The sequence below is a fragment of the Carex rostrata genome, chromosome 7 (genome assembly GCF_964058835.1).
Source record: "Carex rostrata chromosome 7, lpCarRost1.2, whole genome shotgun sequence".
NCBI classification, from domain to species: Eukaryota; Viridiplantae; Streptophyta; class Magnoliopsida; order Poales; family Cyperaceae; genus Carex; species Carex rostrata.
In genome coordinates this window covers 12,287,026-12,309,197 of record NC_135924.1, presented here as the reverse complement: position 1 = coordinate 12,309,197, position 22,172 = coordinate 12,287,026, and the positions used below count along the sequence as shown (strand labels likewise).

Genomic DNA, 22,172 nt, shown 5'->3' with positions numbered 1-22,172 from the left:
AATTTAAAACTTTAAAGTCAAAATAAAATTGTTGGATATGATCTACATCATTTTATCTATGCACATATAAAAAATTATGACATTTCAATTTTATTTTGATTGTCATCAAGAGCTTGTAAAAAACGCACTAATGTGGATAATTTTTAGACGTTGACTTTTGAACTTATTGATTCACATAAAAACAAAATTGAAATGTCATAATTTTTTATGAGCACATTGAGAAAATAACATAGATCATATCTAACGGTTTTCTTTTGACTTTTAAATTTTAAATTTTGAGTTATTAAAGTTTTAAAAAGTGAAGGCATGATGGAGGCACAAAAAATGGAGGCATTTGAACCTTCCTCTATATATATAACTATTATTATATATATTGTATTTAAATAATCATAATTTAAATCAAATTTGTATGGAAATTCACAGGCTTAACGTTAGTGTATTGTAAATACTATAATTACCAGTAGTATTCACATATAACACTGTGGCGCAGTGGTTAAGATTTTGGCTCCAAAATGGGATGGCCGAGTTCGATCCACGCTGACAACAAAAGAAAAGTCACATTTTGGCCGGTGTATGCGCCGCTCACAAGCACCTGGGCGGTTCATGGTCGCGGTTTATGGTCCAGACGTGTGTCCTGAGTGTATCCAACCGTATCAGCACGAATGTTGACCGTATCGAGCACGTATGTTGACCGTATCGAGAGGTTAGGAATACGCCAGCTGGCGTATCCAATGCGTATCGGGGTTGTATCGGGTGCGTATCCGTATCCGATATGCACCCGATATGAATACAGTGCCTTGGGTGAAGTATCGAAGTAACATAACTTCTCTATCAGTTCTGTGCCAAAAACAAATTAAAAAAAAAACAAGACATTGGGTATAAAAGTTGATAGGGGAATATATAAAAAGAGAAAAAGAAGCAGGGGAGCTAGGCAAACAAAGAGAAATATCAACATGGAACCACCTAAGATAAGAATCCATCTCTTTAATTTGTATAAAAAAACATACTGAGTAATGAGCGATAATTACTCATTGTTCTCAAATCTATATATATTCTATTATCATTCTTAAAGGCCACAATATCGTTAACTACTCAGTAACCTATTTTTACAAATTAACCTTTGTTACTCTGGGAGTTTCACCTGGGGCAAAATTCGGATCCGTCTCGTTTCCCCTCCTTTTTTCGAATTGTGGTCATAAGTGCAAATCTGACTTTCCTAGTCAAAGTTATGACTGTTTAAAGTTTTTTCTAAAGAAAAAAAACAATGCTTCAATGCAAAAACACCAATAACGCACTGATGCTTTATGCCCGGCTTAACGACGGAAGAAGTGCGCATCGATGTTTTATTGCCAAAATATCGATGACGGACCCATGCTCTCTAAGCGGTCATAACTTTATTATTGTCAAAACATCGATGATGTCAAACTATTGATAACGCACCCATACAGATTAGCCATAATCGGTATTAATTTTTTTTAAAGCCTATGAAATTATTCAAGAATTATCCATTTAATTATTTTAAAATGCATTTACTATTTATTGTGTGTGTTTGCTTATTTTTCTAATGAATTACGATTTCATTTATTATTCAAAGATCATTAAAATTATCTATGATTGTTCAATATATGTCATTTATGAGATAATAAATTTTTTTAAATTCAAGAAAATATAGTGCAAAAAAAAATCCCAAGTCGTAGGATTTTTCTGCGACTTGGTTCCTTAATTTCAAGTCCCAACAAAAAAAAAAGTCCCAAGTTGTAGGATTTTTTTGCGACTTGGGGCCTTAATTTCGAGTCCCAGCAAAAACAAAAATCCCAAGTTGCATGATTTTTCTGCAACTTGGGCCTTAATGTCAAGTCTTAATAAAAAAAGAAAAAAATTTCAAGTCGTAGGATTTTCTTGCGACTTTGATATTTTAAAAAAAAATTTAAAATCTTGATTATTTTTATTAAAATATATAAGAAAATAGGTAAAATTCTGCTACTTGGATATGTTTAAAGTTTTTTCAAAATTCCGATTATTTTATTAAAATATATTAAAAAATAGGTAAAAATAAAAATGTCGGTCTAATTGTTTTGTATATCTCGTCTGAATCATTGAATTCAGTTCTCGATGGACTGGAGTTTGGTTACGAACACGCAACACAATAATAGGGCGTTTGCAGGAGTAACACGTGTCCCTGTATAGGAATGGAGCGTACGTGAAGGTGGTTTACTGGAAACTTTGTTCTGCACCAACATTGGGATGGGCAGATCTGGTCGTTTACTCTTTTTTTTTTTTTTTTATTGGCAACCCATAGACTGGTCGTTTACTCGTCTGCAAGTTGCTGGAATCCATTTCCACTGAGGTAACAAAATATTTCTGTTTAGGTTGAAACCGTCCGATCAGAACTCAGACCAATCTGGCCCGATCAGATTCTGATCGAACGTCTAAATCCAAAAGGAAATATTCTGTTATCTTGGGTGATATGAATTCGACTGGCAGCAGGTGTGATTGGGACAATAACTTTTCGCCTAACTTCTTAATAATATATAAAATTTGAAACAAAATATTCGCACATTTTTTATCCGCACCCGTGATAAGATTTATGTCATTTCTTATTCTCTCGGAACGTATTTCCTCTTTGAACAGCACATCATTCTTTCATTTCTCATCTATTGTCATTCTGAAAAGGCCACAATATCGTTAACTACTCGGTAACCTTTTTTACAAATTAAAGAAATGGCTGAGATTATCGTGAAACTTGTTCTTGGCAAGCTGAGTGATGCGGTTGTTCAGGAAGCATTCTTTCTCTATGGGGTACGTGACAAGGTCGAGCGGGTTCGACGCGACCTCACTTGGATCCAGTCTTTCTTGAAAGCAGCAGATGCACAACGCCATAAAAATGAAATGGTAACAAAATGGGTGAATGAGATTCAAGAGGTTGGGGATTTAATTGATGATGTATTAGAGAAGTTTTTGCTTGAGATTGGAGAAGGTAGACGGGAAGGCCTTTTCAACAAACTCAAATGGATAGGCAAGATGCCCATGAAACTAATTTCTGAACACAAAGTTGGTAGCGAGATAGACAAGATCCAGAAGAGGCTCAGTGAAATCAAAGAAAACAAAGAAATGTACGGATTAGGTCTTGGAGAAACTAGTAGTGGGGCCGCTGTCGAGCAGTCTATAAGGCCGTTCTTTAATCCTGACATAGATGAAATGGAGGTTGTCGGCTTCGACATTGAAAGGAAAACAATTGTCAAACAACTCATTGATGCAAATATTACGAGGCGAGCTATGATCTCAATTGTTGGGGCCGGTGGATCAGGAAAAACTACACTTGCAAAAGAGGTGTACAAAAGGTAATATTCATTGTTTTAAACAATGTGTGTCATACGATAAATAGTTTAATTTTTAATTTGTTAACTTTCCTAAAAAAAGAATAATGTTATAAACTAAAATGATTGTTTACTATAAAAATAATTGTATAGGGAGGGACAAATCATCGCAAATTAAATGTATGATGTTACTTCTAACATGCTCTCTTTTTTAATATTAAACAATTCAATAATTAGAACTATTGTAAAACAATAAATTTAATTATTTAACTGTCAGTGTTGAAAGCTCTGTAGTATGGTAAAATCTTAATTTGTGTTTACTTCCAGCTTGTATGTATAAGTATGTTATTTGTATACAAATCATCTAATTAATTTATTTGATGCATTTCACAGTGCTGAAGTTAAACGTCACTTTGGCCTTTCCATGTGGTTAACTATTTCACAAGAATACAAGCTAATTGATATTTTGATGAAGATACTAGAGAAGATTCGAGGGAAAGGCTCGGAGAGGCAGAATGAGGGAGAAGATTATTTCCTTACAGAGATTAACAAATCCTTGAGAGAGAGAAAATATCTGATTGTATTGGATGATTTATGGCCAAGCAATAATATTTGGACCCAACTTCAAGCTGCTCTTCCTAATGCTAATAATGGAAGTCGAGTATTAATTACTACCAGGTTTGTTTGCATTTCTTTTATTGTTAAAAAAATAGTGTTACATTAATTACTCAAGGGAAGATATAACAATTCTTTACATTGACAATCTTAAATTTGAAATCCAATAATAATGACATGATCTATATTATCCACATATAATACATATAAATATGATAAGATTTGATGTATGTTCTACCATAAATCAAATAACTTAAAATGTCATGGTCCGAAATTAACGGCCCTTGATGTATCTTCAAACAATAATTGAATTACATAAAATATGGTTGTTAGACTATCTCTATGTCCCCTTAATTAATATATCTATAAATTTATCTTTAAAATTTTCAATTTGGCATCGTTTTTCTAAAAAAAAAATAACTATTGTCAAGATTGTCAAAATAACCATTGTCAAGTGGTTCCTTCTAATAAAATATGCTTGTTATGTTTTGTGTATTGATTAATATCAGATTCATTACGCTAGCTGAGGAGGCTGATATTAGATCTACGCCACATGAGATAAAGCCCTTAAATGAAGATGAAAGCAAACATCTATTGTTGAAGAAGATTTTTCCCAATCGATTTGCAAATGAATGCCCCAATGAAGTACTTCCTCTAGCCACTCAATTTACCCAAAAAATTGGTGGATGGCCTCTAGCATTGGTGGTGCTTGGCGGAATCTTATCAAGAAAAAATCCCGATCACATTACATGGGATGGGGTGATGCAAAAAATGGATTGGCAGACTGATGGTAGCATCTTCATGGGTATTATATCCACCAGTTATGAGGATATGCCAATTGCTCTCAAACCTTGCTTCATGTATTTTGGTGTTTTTCCTGAGGATTATCAAATCAAAGCAACAACTCTGATTCAATTATGGATTGCAGAAGGATTTATACGACAAGAGGGGATAAAATCAATGGAGGACATTGCTGAAAGCTATTTGGAGGAACTTGTGCAAAGGTACTTTATATTTATTATCATTAAATTATCTTGTCAACTGCAAGTACATATAGTCTTTCCAGTTTCTTTTTAATAGACATGGATGGTTTTTTATTCTAAGCATCAAATTCACATTATGATATTGAAAATGCAATTTTGCCAAACAATTTTCATGTCTATCTCTATATTACTTTTGGTAAATTATAAATTTGGCAACCAATGTAACATGCAATTACAATATCCTCTTATTTATAATAATGCTTTGAAAAGCATATCAATAAATTCACGAATTAGTTAATCACAGTAAAATCAAATAAAAATTCGATATATATATATATATATATATATAGTCACTAGTGGAGAACTTAACATTAGTGTCGGTTCTTTATGGGTATTACTATCGGACTTTTGGCGACAGTAATGCGGCTGATACTAATACTTCTAAATGCCCGACATTAAATGTATAAGAATTAGTGTCGGCTTCTATGCAATATCCGACAGTAATGAGTATTAGTGTCGGTTTTTTACGTAATCAGCCGACAGTAAAAATTAAATAACCGACAGTAAAAACTATTACTGTCGGCTAAAATTAATTAACCGACACTAAATCCGTAAACCGTCACTAAGAACTTGTTAGTGATTATAGCCGACACTAATAGTTTTTACTGTCGGCCTTTTAATTATTAGCCGACAGTAATAGTTTTTACTGTCGGTTATTTAATTTTTAGCCGACACTAATACGAATTACTGTCGGCTGATTAAGTAAAAAACCGACACTAATGTTTAAAAAATAATAAAAAATATAAATTTTGTTTTTTGGCCAGCTACCATATATTTTTGCTGGCCTATATAAAGAGATCAAGACATCCTAAAACTACAAAGTTCACCAGATAATAATACAAAACAACACATCCTAAATTACAAAGTTCACCAAATAATACAAAACAACACATCCTAAATTAAACATCTAAGCTAATTAAGCATGTTTAAACAACACGTCCTAAATTGTTTTACTTTTCACGTCTAATACTTCCCTCAAAAAATATTTACCCCACATTGTTCGTATGTACTCGATATTTACTCCGTTATACTCTTTGGGAAAGTCCTGCATTGACAAATGATAAAAGATCAAAATTTCATATTTTGGGCGTAGATAAATTAATTATGCATATACCTTTTTTGCCAAAAAAAATAAACATACCGTGAGGTTCGGAAAAATATCAAGGAATCGAGTTATTATGTCATACACGAATAACATGACATAATATCCACATTCCCAATCTCCAACTTGTCGTGGGCACTGCATTAAAAAATTTTAAATTAGGACACTATCCAAATTGTCGAATTGTCGAATTGTCGAATGATACAGACATATATGACGTCAAAAGATATGAATTATTCACATCATCTCTTTTCCATTGAACAAATTTGAATTAATTACTATTACCTGAACATTTGAACGCTTCCACCTAGTTTTTCCAGGTCCTCCGGTACATGAATCCGTTAGAAATGGGCTGTTAGAAAGGAATTCAATTGTGAGAGCGCATAAATTCAATTTTTTGCAAGTCCAAACCTTATGAAATCCGAAAAAAAAAGAGAGCATAATTTACAATTCAACTTAGCGGTATATGAAAAACCTACCCCTCAAGCGCTTTGAAGATCTTGTAAACTTTTTTCGGGCTACCCAGGGAATCAAACACGTAAAGCGTGCTCGCTCTTGGCATCAGCACAATCAATATCCAATGTATACTGCATATTTATGTAAAACATGCTATAATTTTTAATTTCTACGAAATGAAAGAAATTATATAAATAGAGAGAGAGAGAACTAACCCCTCATGATATGGTAAGAATATAATCTTTTTGTCTCTGTTTTCTTTCAATGCTGTTGTTAGGTATTCCTCGACAAATTGTCTATCGCGATCATCACCACCCACAAAATGGCCACATGTTTTTGCAGGGTCAATGAAACCAACGAGCTCATTCGGATACTCATCCTTGTAGTATTTATGGGCATACTTACAAATAAGGGCAGAAATGTCATTATTAGTAAATTTGAATTACAAGTAGTAAATTTTTGCACTATTACAATTATTAACTCACATCATGAAGATCTGAATAATTGGTCCAGTGAGCATTGTCGCTGGTGTAATCAAAGCCTTCAAATCGTCCGCATGAACGGAAATGAGGTCCTCGCTATGGAAAAGGTCCATTGGCGGATCGATGTGGAATACGTTGCCTACTTGCTCAACAAACCGATCACGTAGACTCTTGAAGGTAGGACTCAGTCGATCGAAATTTATACCCTGAAACCCCTTGTATTGATCTCTTTCTTCAAACCCATCACTATGAACTAACTTCTCACTTCTAGAAACTTCTGACTCTTTGCGTGGTTCCTGCAATTAGAAAATGAAAAATCAAGGATAACTCTACTAGTTACGGAATTGTAAGCTAAAGAATTTGTAAACAAGCATTTTAACCTCATGTAAAGATATCATATCCTTGGGCCATGCCGTAAAACTAGAACGAGCTAAGCGAAGATTTGCCACCTCGTCATTTGGTACGGGTACAGGCGTCTCATCTTCACCCGCGGCATAATCATCCACCATTACTCTCACATGGCCAGGCGGTACAGGTCTACCGTGAATAACTGTGCCTGGATATATCGTCCCTACGGCCACTTCAATCTTTTGCCCATCCCGGACCAAATGGAGTTTGCAACTGCGCTCTTCCTTTAAAGGAATAACGGAATAATATAACACAAAACTTTGAAAAATGATAGAAAATGCACTGCACTGGCTGATCAATTAAGAAGTGCTTTTGAGCACTTATTCTGTACCAGCTGTATCTCCAAAATTATATATTAACAATTTTACCTCAATGAAATCGAGAGGATGTGTTGGTTGCAGTGACGAGCAACTGGTCTGGCTCTGAATAGCTCCAGTGCTACTTCCTGCTGATCGATTCTCCAGTGCTACTTGGCCCATCAACATTGTTATTTGCCTGCCCTGCCTCTCCATCACCTCCAATACGTCTTTCATTCTCTCCGCTACCACTCTTTGTATTCTCTGTTCAATACTCTCCTCAGACTCAGAAGAAGTGTGCCTCTTCCTTTTTCTGCACCCAACATAAGCTTTCTTTATACCCACCAGAGATCCAACGCCTCTCACCCTCCCCGGATGTTCTGGATTTTGTAACGACTTTCCTAGAATATCGTCGTATCGATCGGGGGTGAACGTGCCTTCCTTGAAAGCCTTTTCTTGTTCTTCCTGATATGATTAAACCAATGACAATAGGTTATAACATAATTAATTAAATTTAAAATTAAATTAAAGACACCTTAAACCATGTACTAGATGCTCACAATTGTCTTGATCATTTCTTTAGTTTCCGGGTTAGGATGAACATGTTCCCCGTCGTCCAACACCTTCTCTCTTGCGAGCTTCCATGAGACGTGCCTATGTTGAACCTCCAACTTGTTGAGCTGTTCTTCCGACAGGACACTACTTGACCCGCACGAGGACAAATCACTTTGTGTCTCCTGTTTAGCAATCTCCTTCAAATTTTCTTTCAATTTCTTCTGGAATCTTTCACCCTTATAACCTCGGTTTCCCAATAAATGTGGGTACAAGTTTTTCTCCTGATTCTCCTTCCCTCGTTTACTTAGGTTCTATAATTTCAACAAGAAAATAGTTAGCATTAACAAATCATTTGAAATTCTGGATATTTGGACTATTCCGAATAGCACTATTTTTACACAAATATGAAAATCACTATTTTTTCTCCATTCTCATATACTAATTCCAAAATTATAGTATAATAAAGATAAATAAGATGACCAAATGAAAGCTATAAAAATATTATTTATGACACATCAACTTCCATGCATATATAAAATTATTTTCCATCAGACATTAAATTAAATGAGCAGATTAACTATCAAGAAATTATTTCTGTACAGCCTAGCTATGGTAGGTTATGTATGCTTTTAATTTTTAGGACTTGGTTGATTAGATAGATAAAAATCTTCAATCCTTAATAATTAGCTCCTTAAGAGCCAATTTAACATAACCTAGGTAGTAAAAATATTTGGCATTAGGTAGTTGGCATGAAGAAATTAAAAAACCTGGAATTCTTCCGACCGGTGATACTTGACGAATTCAGCCCATTCATGAGGTTCAATGGACTTATATTCATCAAAGGGTGTCTCATCCTTCAATACGAATCTCTTATACAGAGTACGTCTGAACGTTCTAAAGCAAACACCCATCTGACTAGTGATCTCCTTCTTCAAATCTATGTTGTCATCAGGTAAATTCCAAGCGAGCTGCGAAAGAAAGCACAACAAAATTAGTGAGGCTGAATTAGAAACAACAAATCAGAGGCTAATTTTGTAAGTAGGTTAATGTTATTTACCTGTAGCTCTTGCCAAATAATTTTCTTTATACGACCTGGTACGTCACGCCACTGTCGGTATTTTATAGGAACGTGGGCTCTCACTGAAATCCCAAGTTGCGTACTAAAAGGTGTTGTTTCGTCATTGATAATAGCCCTCCCAAGTGTATCAAATTTCAACACTTTATTGGACCTATTAATCACGGTTTTAATATTCGAAGGACCTCGTCCTTTCTTTTTGGTCGAAGCAGACTCACTATCACCACCACCACTAGACATGATAAGAATTGAATGTCCTTGAAAATTCACAGATTTCAAAAATTTTTGTTAATTCATAGATTTCAGAAAATTCACAGATTTCAGAAATTACACGCCATAGAACGAAATCGGATACATACCTCAATAACCGTAGGAGATGCGATTTACTGATTCCCCTAATCCCTTTACAAAAGCAAGGCCTATCAATTACTTGCGATTTGCTGAAATTCAGAAAAAATAATGTTTCAAACCACTGAAATTCAGAAAAAACGGGACGATAATACATACAATACATACAAGAGAGAAGGATCCATATTCTGTCATTCTCTTAATGGCAAATGTATACACGCACATTATTTCTAAGAAAACAAAATAGAAGATTAAAACTGGATTTTGTTTATTTTAAAAGGAAGCCCATCTAATTTCTGCACTACTATAATCTATTTTATTGCTGTCTGTATATAATTGCTTAACAGAATTTCTGAAATCTGTACCAGAAAACAGAAAACATACCAGAAAAGTAATTGACAAAATTTCTGAAATCTGTTTTCTAGTCAAGTCAACTAGGAAACTTCTGAAATTGACAAAATTTACCGGTAGCACAAAATTAAACCATCCAATCAAGCTACATATTAACTACGAGCTTCTAGATATATCAAAAAAATAGAGGTAAATTTGATTTTTTTTTTTTTTTTAAAATAGATTTTCATTGGATCAATAGTTTGAAACCTTATTATCAATCATGAAAACAGAAATGCCAGAAAACAGAAATCAGTACCAGCAAACCAGAGTACATACCTAGTTAAACCAGCAAAGACTGACATCATACCAGAAAACAGAAATCAGTACCAGCAAGACTGAGTACATACCAGAAAAAAACCAGAAATGCCAGAAAATCAGCACCAGCAAACCAGCAAAGAAACCAACTAAATGGCACAAATGGCAGAGGCAAACTCGGGTACTGGTACATTCCAAGACCAAACCTCACTGTAGTTGTGACATCAACTGTACTGGTACAAATTACCATGCAGTAATAAAAAGAAAAAAAAAAAATAGAAGGTACCTTTTGACCAATATACCTAGCCCTCCTCAAACATTCTCTGTACAACTACAACATTAAAAAAAAAAACACCCGATCATCATCGATTCCAAATTCACAATAGAAACGGGAGATGAAAAAAATGGCTAAAGAGAAGGACTTACACGGATTAGATTGTCGGCTAGTTCAGGAGGCAACGATCCCTGAAGCGAAGGTATTTTTTCTTATTTCGCTCTATTTTTCTTCTATTTTTCCGTCGATCCTCTTTTGGGAGTTGGGAGAGAGAAAGGGAAAAAGTGGCGCCGGAGTTTAGGGTTTTCTCTCTCGCGGCGGGAGAGAGAGCGATGACAGAGAGAGGTGTATTCGATGACTAATGACCGGCGGGAGAGAGCGAAGATACCATTGACGGGATTTTGAAAAACCCTACGGACCGATGCGCGCGAGTTCTGGTGTAAAATGGTGCGCCGCGCAGGGGCCAGTATTGTTTTAGCTTTGAGATTCGTGTAGAATGTCTTTTAACGGTTGAGATTTTCCAAGAAGTCATCAAAATATGGGATATCTCAGAGGATGCCAATTTATTCCCCGTAGGGTTCATTGCTTAACTCTAAAATATACACATATATATATAATTTATTAAAGTTGAATTTTTATTCAGCAAGATTTTTTTAACGTAAAAAATATTTACCGAATAGCTGGCATGTTAACCATCGTTCCGTCATTTAATGCATCCTAAAAAAAAAAAATTAAGCCAAAGGATCGTAGAAAATATTTATAAAACATATTTTCAATTACGAAATTAAAAAAAAAACAGGGTCTATATGTAACATACCAATAACAATTAAATGAATCAACTTTCTTCAATCCATTCTCCTTCATTATGATCGTGACGCATGTAACTTGTTTCGGTGTAATCTCCGGTTGGTAACGTTGGCATGCCAATGGAAAATGGGGGTATCTCGTCAAAATGATCGTACACTTCTTCGTCAACTACATTATCAATCCCGATAATACGTCTTTTTCCGGATAGGACCACATGTTTTGTACGATCGGTCGGATCAATTACATAAAACACTTGTGTTGCTTGTCTTGCTAGTATGAATGGATCATCTTTATATCCCAACTTGTTGAAATCCACCACAATGAAACCATCGTTGTCAACCTTAACCCCCTTACGGTTATCAACCCATTTACACAGAAATAAAGGAATCTTAAATGTTCTGTAGTCTAGTTCCCAAATTTCTTCAATAAACCCATAATACGACATTGATGCTTGGGATGGTCCGGCACCTTTAGCTCCTGAAAAATCACTCGAAACAGCTACTAAGGTCACACCACTATTCTGCACGGTACTCTTTTCATCTTGAGTTCTGGTGTAAAATGTATACCCATTGATGTCAAATCCCTGAAAAGACCTCACAACATGAACTGGACCAAGAGCCAACTTTTTGACAATGTCTTTAATGTTCTCTTCATCCGGAGCTTCCAGGACTCTACATGCAAACCAAGTTTGGAACTTTTCATTATGTTCACCAATTAACCACTTATCGGATTTCGTAGGATTCTGTTGTCGCAAGATGGTCATGTGCTCGTCCAAATATGGATGAACGTCGGTTAGGTGTTGTAAAACATGGAAATGTGCTAGTGCCATTATTGTACGGTCGGGAATGATTAATTTTGAACCGATTGTGCCTACACCATGTAGTCTTCCCTCGTGGCGAGATTTAGGGATGCCAACAGTTTTTAAATCATCGAGATATTGAGTACAATACTCAATAACCTCTTCGGCAGCATAGGCTCTTATAATACTGCCCTCGGGACGATATCGGTTCCGCACATATCCCTTTAAAATTCCCATGTATCTCTCGAACGGATACATGTATCGTAAAAAAACCGGTCCACACATCTTAATTTCTCTGACTAGATGAACAATTAAATGAACCATGATATCAAAAAAGGACGGCGGAAAATACATTTCAAGATGACAAAGAGTTATAACAACCTCCTTTTGCAAATCATCCAACGTATCGGAATCTGTTACTTTGCAACAAATGGCGTTCAAGAAAAAACAAAGCCTCGTGATGGTCTTCCTAACACACGCTGGCAATATACCTCGAATTGCAATAGGAAGAAGCTGTGTCATTAAAACATGACAGTCGTGAGACTTCATACCTGTCAATTTTAAATCTTCCAGTGAAACTAGCTTTTTAAAATTTGAAGAATATCCGGAGGGAACTTTGACACCATGAAGACATTCACAGAAGCTTATCTTTTCCTTTTTCGACAGCGTATGCATGGCGGGTTTTAGATATGTACAAATTTTACCATCTGATCTTTCCTTCTCTCCTGGTTGTAGATCCGGCCGTATGTTCATTAATTGCATGTCTTTTCGAACATTGATTCCGTCCTTACTCTTACCCGGAATATTCAACAATGTTCCAACTATGCTATCACAAACATTTTTCACTACATGCATCACATCAAGACAGTGTCGAACCTCTAAGTGCTCCCAGTATGGTAAATTCCAAAATATTGATCTCTTCTTCCAGCAACTTTTCGGAGCCCCTTTCTTTCTTCCCCCCTTTTTCTTAAATTTCCCTAAATCAACTTTGATATCCTTTACTCGTGAATAAACTTCTTTACCGGTCAATGGATAACGTGCTTTGTTGTTCTCGGTCTTTCCGTTGAATTCTTTCTTTCTCTTTCGGTGTGCGTGATTGGTAGGAAGAAACCTACGATGACCCATGTACACAGTTTTAGAGCAATTACTTAACCACATATCGTCTTGACAAATAGGACACGCCTTTTCTCCTTTAACACTATAACCCGACAAATTGCCATATGCCGGAAAATCATTAATGGTGCAGAAAATCATAGCCCGTAAGGTGAAAGTTTCCTTGCTATATGCATCGAACATCTGCACTCCTGGTAACCACAATTTTTGTAGGTCCTCTATCAACGGTGCTAGGTACACATCTATGTCGTTTCCGGGTTGTTTGGGTCCTGATATCAGTAAGGTCAGCATGATGTACTTGCGTTTCATACACAACCAAGGTGGAAGATTGTAAATGCACAATAGACCCGGCCAACTACTATGCTTACTGCTCATGCTACTATGCGGGTTCATTCCATCTGTACTGAACCCAAGCTTTAGGTTTCTGCAATCACTGCCAAAGTCAAACTTTCTGTCGATATTCCTCCACTGAGGAGAATCAGCGGGGTGCCGTAATTTTCCATCTTTTTTTCGGTCTTCCGCATGCCAACGCAATAATTTCGCTTCTTCGGCATTTGCAAACATAGCTTTGAATCTTGGTATCACAGGGAGGTACCACAATGCTTTTGCCGGAGGCCCTTTTTTCAATTTAGAATCATCACTGTTATCGTTGGTTATTTTCCTTCTTATGTAGCGTGATGTACCACATTTTGGACACTCATCGAGATCTACATACTCATTTCTGTATAATATACAATCATTTGGGCATGCATGTATTCTTTGAACTTCTAAATCCACTGGACACAACATTTTTTTCACTTCATAAATATTACATGGTATCTCGTTTCCATCCGGCAGCATTTCTCTTAATACTTCTAATAACGCAGTAAAACTTTTATCACTCCAACCATTAGATGCTTTTAGATTATACAATTTCAATACACCTTGCAATTTTGTAAATTTAATACAACCAGGATACAAATATTTTTTAGAATCTTCATACAAATTCTCAAATACATGATATTGCTTATCATTACCAAAATCCTCTTCTAAATCACGTAACATTTGATCAAGATTACCACCTCCGTCTACCACCATATCATCATTTCCATCGCCTGGCACATCACTTCCGCTATTGTGGTCTTCCTGATTCCTACTACCAGTACCAATATCTATGCCGGTTTCCAAACTCTCGCCGTGCCATATCCAACGTGTATAATCTTGCTTAAATCCACGGCGGATTAAATGATTCCTCACTTGGACGGGGTTAGACCATTTCTGGTTATTGTTACAATCACGACAAGGACATGCCATCTTCACATTTCCAGTATTTGTCATGTCTTCCATAGCAACTTTTATAAATTCATCAACACCTGTCAAATATTCATCTGAAACACGTGATGCTCTATACATCCAACTGCGATCCATCTGCAATTATAAGAAAACACAATTAAGTAAACATTTAGGGTCAAATGTTGAATTTAGGGCTTATATAGGGCCGGTTTACAATCCTACCCCACTCTTTGAATACTTTGTCTCCATAGTGAACACGCGTTAGTCGCGTTTTAGTATTTAAGAAAATTTCGGCAGCATTTCCCCTTAGTTCCCCGAGTATCCGGGGAACTAATCGAAGGAAATGCTGCCGAAATTTTCTTAAATACTAAACCGCGACTAACACGTGTTCACATCCTAATTGAGACAAAGTATTCAAAGAGCAGTCCCAAAACGGGGACTATTCAAAATTAATCCCTATTGGATTAATTTTGAACGGGTATCATGACCTAGGGGCATTAATAATTCGGTTATGGCTCATATAAGACAATACATTAGCTCGATACCTACCAACTATACATACATTTAATTAACTACATACATTTATCATAATACACATCCATGCACAAAATTAAACATTAGTTTCATATTGTACTTACAATTTTTTTTGATGCCGAATCGAGTGTCATGAAGAGATCGTGGCACCAAATCCCTCGAAATTGTTTGGTCCTGTAACGACCAAATGTATTAAAAAGGATTAAAAAAGATTATTTGAATAAATGCAGAAATGTCATTATTAATAAATCACACATGTAATATGGACTAATATGGACATTTTCATGAAAAGAAACCCAAAGTACATGTAGCCAATTGTTGAGAATAAAATTCACAATTAAAAGACTGAAAATGACCAGATGATGCCCTTGCATAACAAATTCATGAATCTAAAATAGAAATAAAATCTGTAAAAATGTGAAATTTGACCCAAATGTCAACATAGTTAAGTAAATGATTAATTATGTAATAAAAATACAAGATCACATTCAAAAATCAAGATTAAAAATTCAAATCATGAGCTATCAGCATATATATGAACTATGCAATAAAATTGGTTGAGTGTATAATTTGACGAATTGATAAAAAAGAGATACATATTCAAAGAGTTAAGAACCAAGGTGTACGATCAATAATTACAACATTATCAATCAAGGTTTCATTCATATTCAAAGAGCAGGTCCAATTTGATAAAACAATCAAGGTTTCATATGAAGAAATGAGCTCCAATTTGATAAAAAAGAGAGGTACCAAACCAAGAGTTAAGAACTCAAATCTAAACGAAAGACCAAATTGATGTTTCCCTCAAGTTCCCTTTGGTACCGGAGTATGACTTACAACATTAATTACTATGAGTGAGTCTATGGTACTATGCATATTACGATTTGCTACCGTGCTACGGCTCTATATTAGAGTTTTCAAATTCTAACGGTCGATCCGAACCGTTCATCTTGTTCTCCATATTAATATGTGTTTGGAGACCAAATTTTACATTTTTTGAAATTTTTTTACTATTTTTTTAGATTCATTAAAAATCACTGTTTTTGGATGGTCCAGAATTTTCAGATCAAGTGATTTTCTAAATATCTAAAAAAATAGTAAAAAAATTTCAAAAAATGTAAAATTTGGTCTCCAAACACATATTAATATGGAGAACAAGATGAACGGTTCGGATCGACCGTTAGGATTTGAAAACTCTAATATAGAGCCGTAGCACGGTAACAACCCGTGATATGCATAGTACCATAGCCTCACTCAATTACTATTGCAACTTGAGAGATATGGAAAACTACCATTTATTCTTACCCCGAGATATGGCCGAGAAAATGAGCAACTTGAGAGATATAGTAGCTCAAATGCAAGAGAGCCAAGTAGATGTCTATAAATATGAAATCAAACCAAGAATTTATAAATTCACTTTCAATTGCAAATGTGGTCACTTTGAATAGAGTAGATTAAGAACAGAATAGCACTTACGTCCAGAAAATGCAGAAAATACAGTTTTTTCGCGTAGAGCTCTCTCAGCGTCGCTGGTGACAGTGAACCAATAAACCTAGCTAGAATCGGATATTTAATGGAGAAGAATTAGTTTCGGATATTTTGAATTAACCGACATAAATACTTACTGTCGGCTCTTTATATATTAAACCGACAGTAATAATCAACAATTAGTGTCGGGTCTTTTAATTAACCGATACTAACTATTACTGTCGGTTCTTTATTAAGAGCCGATACTAATTGTTGATTATTACTGTCGGTTCTTTATAAAGAGCCGACAGTAAGTATTTATGTCGGTTATTTCAAAATATCCGAAACTAATTCTTTGTTATTAGTGTCAGGTAATTGTAAAAAGCTGATACTAATGCTTTTACTGTCGGTTTTGTGTAATGAACCGATACTAAAATATTAATGTCGGTTTTTTAAAGCGACACTAATTGTATGTTCTCCACTAGTGAGTTAGGCTACGGTGCTATGCATATATGGTGTCGTGTTAGTATTCTAACGGAATTTGATTCGTGCAAAACTAGATCACTCGATGGGATGGGTCTAACGGAGATATAAAACATTAAAAAAGTGTACTATGGACTCTCCGTTAGTATTCTCTCTTGGTTTTAATCATCAGGTTCTATGAAATAGAAGAAAAATAATGAAAAGTCTCTGATCACGATCTCTCATTTGTTCTAAAGCTATTGTCACTATACTTGAATCAAGATTTATCTTGATCTTCTTGGATCAGGCAAGAACTCATTTCTCTATCTGATTCCATATCTCTCAAATTTTTCTGAACAAGTCTTTTTCGAGTCGTTGGTACAAGTTAGGGATCTGTCTAGAGGGAGAAGAACAGCTAGCAAGGTGGGGCGAGCGATAGCGGTGAGGGATGGAATTGACAGATAGGAAACGAGGGGCACAAGGGGACTTGAGAGCGGGGTGCCGAGTAGCCGGTGGTGAGGAACTGGTCTCTCTGTTTTTCTTTTTCTGTTTTTAGTTTGGGGAAAAAGTACTAACGGAGGGATAGTAAAATAGCTGCTGCATAACACTAACAGAGGGACTTCCAATTAAAATACATAACACTAACAGAGGGACATTTTAATATATCCACCATGTTGAATAGTTTGGATCGATTGATCCTTTATTTTTCTTTTTCCTTTTTCTCATGTCACCAATGATTTGAAAACTCTGTACCATTTCGATCAAGTAATTTTCTACCTATCGAAAAAAATAGTAAAAAAATTCTAAAAAATGTAAAATTTGGTTTGCAAGTACATATTCATATGGAGATCATGTTGAACGGTTCAGATCGACCGTTAGAATTTTGAAAAATTAAATATTGAGCCGTTGCACAGGCCGTCTATGCTACATGTAGCACTGTAGCCAACTCCTATATATATATCATCCTTTAATGGTACAAGGTGCATATTCACCACCCCACAATTTTTTAATGTTGTGAAATAATCAAATATCCCTTTCATTTTGTAATTAATCACAATAATCATAAGGTCTTAAATCAAATTCCTTTAACCAAATTAAAATTTTAAATTATAATCTCCGACGAGCTTCTCTCTTAAACAAGATTTCCCCATGTTACTAATGATTTCTATTTTCTTTTGTTTTAATATTTTCAAACTTTTTTTATTTTAATTTCTAAGTTCCAGAAGTTTAATTCATTTTAAAATTGCTTTATTTTTCAATTAGTTTTTGTGATTCTTTTCTTTTTCTTGTAATCTTCCTATCCCAGTTCTAATAATTAATTCTTTGAGTATATCAAACGTTACAATTAATTTATAACATAGTAAATTCAAACTTATTTTCTTGTTTTGACATAAGTCAAATCTTTACTATTATGTCATACTTCAATTAGTATTTTTTTTTTCTCTGTAAAGCGGTGAGTACTAATTTTTCTTTTTTTATTAATTAATCTGGAATATCCATTTAGAAATCATATTTCAATTCCCCTTTAAAGCAAACCATTGAAATCTAAAATCAATTAAAATACCAAAAGAGGAAGTAATATTGGGAGTTTAATGGCTAATTTTATCCTTTCGTAGATTGTATTAGCTTATTTCATGGCTATTTTTCACCGAAGTCCCTGGAAGTTATTTTTCTGATAGCCCGAAATTTATTTTTATTACAAAGAATCCAATTAGTAAATATTTACTAGTAATTTCATTCTTCTTTTCCATCAATGAAATCCTTTAAACTGTTGATGTTGAAAAATAAATTTATAACCTTTAAATAAAATATAACTTACAAGGTAATAATTATTTAATTTTTTAATATATATTCTAAACTACAAAATTTACAACATTACAACCCGATTTTTTTATTTATATCCAAAAAATAAATTAAATTTTAAAAAATAACCGAACCGGCTGTGGAATTTGAAATCTACTCAAACCGGTTAACGGTTAACCGGACCCTTTAAAAGAGTCCGGTTAACCGTTAACCGGAAATTTGGTTTGGGTCCGGTTAAGGGTTAACCGGATCCGTTGGTGCGGTTAACCGTTAACCGAACCCGGTTTTTTTTTTTTTTTTTTTACTTTTTTTACTTTTTTTTAAAACAGAAAATTTTAAATTTTTTTATTTTTCTATTGAAAATATACATGAAAATTCGTATTTAGATTTATCAAATTTACACCAAAAAAATTTGTAAATCAAATATGAAATTTAAAATTATAGAAAAATACACATACACATACACATACACATATACATATACATATACATATTATATATGAAATTTAAAATAATATGTATATGTATATGTGTATGTGTATGTGTATGTGTATTTTTCTATAATTTTAAATTTCATATTTGATTTACAAATTTTTTTGGTGTAAATTTGATAAATCTAAATACGAATTTTCATGTATATTTTCAATAGAAAAATAAAAAAATTTAAAATTTTCTGTTTTAAAAAAAAAGTAAAAAAAGTAAAAAAAAAAAAACAAATTGGGTTCGGTTAACGGTTAACCGAACCAACGAATCCGGTTAACCATTAACCGGACCCAAACCAAATTTCCGGTTAACGGTTAACCGGACTCTTTTAAAGGGTCCGGTTAACAGTTAACCGGAAATTTGGTCCGGTTAACCGTTAACCGGATATTTGGTTCGGTTAACGGTTAACCGGTTTGGGTAGATTTCAAATTCCACAGCCGGTTCGGTTATTTTTTAAAATTTAATTTATTTTTTGGATATAAATAAAAAAATCGGCATTACAACACTGCTTTTATTGCTCTTTTATTTAACATCAGTTTTTTTTTAGGCCCAATATATATTAATCGATTTCTTTCCGAAGATGATGATCTTATGTACCTTGAATTAAATTACAAAATTAAATTTTCTAAATCAATAATATCCAGTCAAAAACTTAGCGAAGGTATAATTTAAATGAAAATGTCTAATTGCAATTTCTGAATCATGTAACGATCGAATATTATTCTTAAGAATTATCACTAACGAAAAGTGCGTCAATAAATAATTATGGTCTATAAAAACTATTATTATTAACAATAAAAGAAAGAACTAATATTAACAGAATTATTCGCTGCATAAGTTCAATTTAATTTCTGCAATTAGGATTTAATTAAATGAATGATCCAATTAAATTCAACTTTTGTGGTAACTAATTACAGGTGCATGGTGCAAGTCTCAAGGAGATCCTGCGTAGGTAAAATCAAGTATTGTCATACCCATGATCTCCTACGGGACCTAGCCATTCAAAAGGCCAAGGAGAATAATTTTCTGACGGTGGTCTCGAAGAATGACACCAACTTGAGTTGTAGAACAAGTGCACGTCGTGCTGCACTTCACGGTGATAAGATGATAGAACAAGCTTCCACAAACCTTCGCTCTTTTATAAGTTTCGCAGATGAACCAAATTTCGAAAGGTTTAGAGCGCTACGAGTTTTACACATTAGCGAAGCGACAAACAAACCTTTACGTGGGACAAACGATTTGAAGTTGAAGGGCTTGAAGTACTTCGCGTTTCAATGTACTGAATTTTATTGGAATAAGTATTGCGGCGAGCATCCCACTTATAGGTTTTTTAAAAGATCTCCTTTAACTTATATGAAGAATCTTCAAACGGTGTGTGCATCGTTTTGTACAAGTTATGTCTGGGCACAAGAGTTTCCTCAGTCCTTTTGGGGTAACAAACAGTTGAGGCATATCAATTTCACCATTTGTTGGAACTGTGAAGTAGCTCCAGAGGGACCACCATCAGCAGCAGATTTGCAAAGTTTACTGACCTTAAACGGAGTGAGAGCCAGGAAAGACTGGGTTGCAGAGCTGCCAAACTTTCCCAATATTCGTAAGTTGGGGATTGTTATACCTGAGGATGTTGCAGGGGAACCATTGATCATGTTGTTAAGCAACCTAAATCATTTGGGTTCTCTGCATTTAAAAATGACCTGCAGCGGGCAAATGACATTTCCAGATTGCATCTCTGCCTTCAGAAACCACAATAGTTTGAACTCATTCAGCCTAGTGAATGGCAAATGGCCCAGGAAAGAAGTTGGTGAGTGTACCCTGTTCCCACCACATCTCGTTAAGCTATCACTTAATGGATTATTATTAGTAATGGATATAAAATTGTTTGCTTTAGAGGAAGACCCGATGCCCCAACTAGAGAAGTTGCCAAACCTCAGGGTACTCAATATATATGAAGCATCCATGGAAGCAGCTGATGGAAAACAAATGATCTGCTCCAGGGGAGGTTTTGGTCGCTTGCAACAATTGAGACTTGGTGTAATAGATTTGGAGGAATGGAAAATAGAGGAGGGTGCTATGCCCATGCTCAACCAACTCAAGCTGAATTGCTGGTCGATGAAGATAGTTCCTGACTTGCAATATCTGGTCAACCTTCAAGAGTTAACTATAAATTGTCTGAATGAGTTCAAATCAAGGCTGGAAGGAGAAGACCAATGGAAAATAAAACATATTCCCTCTGTAATAATATAATGAAGCTTCTCTGATCCCAGTTCATTTATTTATTAATTATAATTGGCTTGCTTCTTATAACATTTTATTTGAACTAGTATATTTTTTGGTGTTATGTACTGCTTCAATTGATATGTACTATTACTTCAGCTTGTACGACATGTTCCATAAGTTGTTCTTTTTAATTTTTACTTTTATATGACCTGCATTAGTAATTTTTCTTCACACAGTTAGAAACATATATTTAACTATGTACCTGACCTGTCGATATATGCTTTTTTTTTTACGTTCTTTTCCCTCATTTTTTTACGTTCACACATTATTTTTTTGTTTTTGGTGCAATAAAAAAATTACTGCTAAATAATAACTACCCCATTCCATCATACTAAACATATATAATTTAATTAAATAATTTTTTTTGTTTTCTTATGGAGTCAACTATTTACTAACTGAGAATTTTATGATCATTTAATTAAATACTTATCATTTTATATTATATAAAAAAAATTCAAATTACATTAAAAAAAAAATTAAATCAAATCATTAATTTTTTTTATATCTTCACTTAAATCTATCTTTAACTACATATA

The 22,172-nt window shown here is 34.4% G+C and overlaps 1 protein-coding gene across 1 annotated transcript; it reads left to right on the top strand.

Annotated features, from left to right (window-relative positions):
- Positions 1–2,653: 2,653 nt before the first annotated feature.
- On the top strand, positions 2,654–21,603 carry LOC144557162 (disease resistance protein RPP13-like). Its single transcript, XM_078305690.1, has 4 exons — positions 2,654–3,341; positions 3,711–3,995; positions 4,442–4,936; positions 20,277–21,603. Exons 1-4 carry the CDS (start codon positions 2,722–2,724, stop codon positions 21,601–21,603), a joined length of 2,727 nt encoding a protein of 908 aa, XP_078161816.1. The 5' UTR covers positions 2,654–2,721.
- The last annotated feature ends 569 nt before the right edge of the window (positions 21,604–22,172 follow it).

Excerpts from the sequence above, each read along its gene's own strand:
- LOC144557162 (XM_078305690.1), top strand. The coding sequence starts at position 2,722 with ATGGCTGAGATTATCGTGAAACTTGTTCTTGGCAAGCTGAGTGATGCG. Across the intron at positions 3,342-3,710 it reads GCAAAAGAGGTGTACAAAAG|TGCTGAAGTTAAACGTCACT; the intron begins GTAATATTCATT and ends TGCATTTCACAG. Across the intron at positions 3,996-4,441 it reads CGAGTATTAATTACTACCAG|ATTCATTACGCTAGCTGAGG; the intron begins GTTTGTTTGCAT and ends GATTAATATCAG.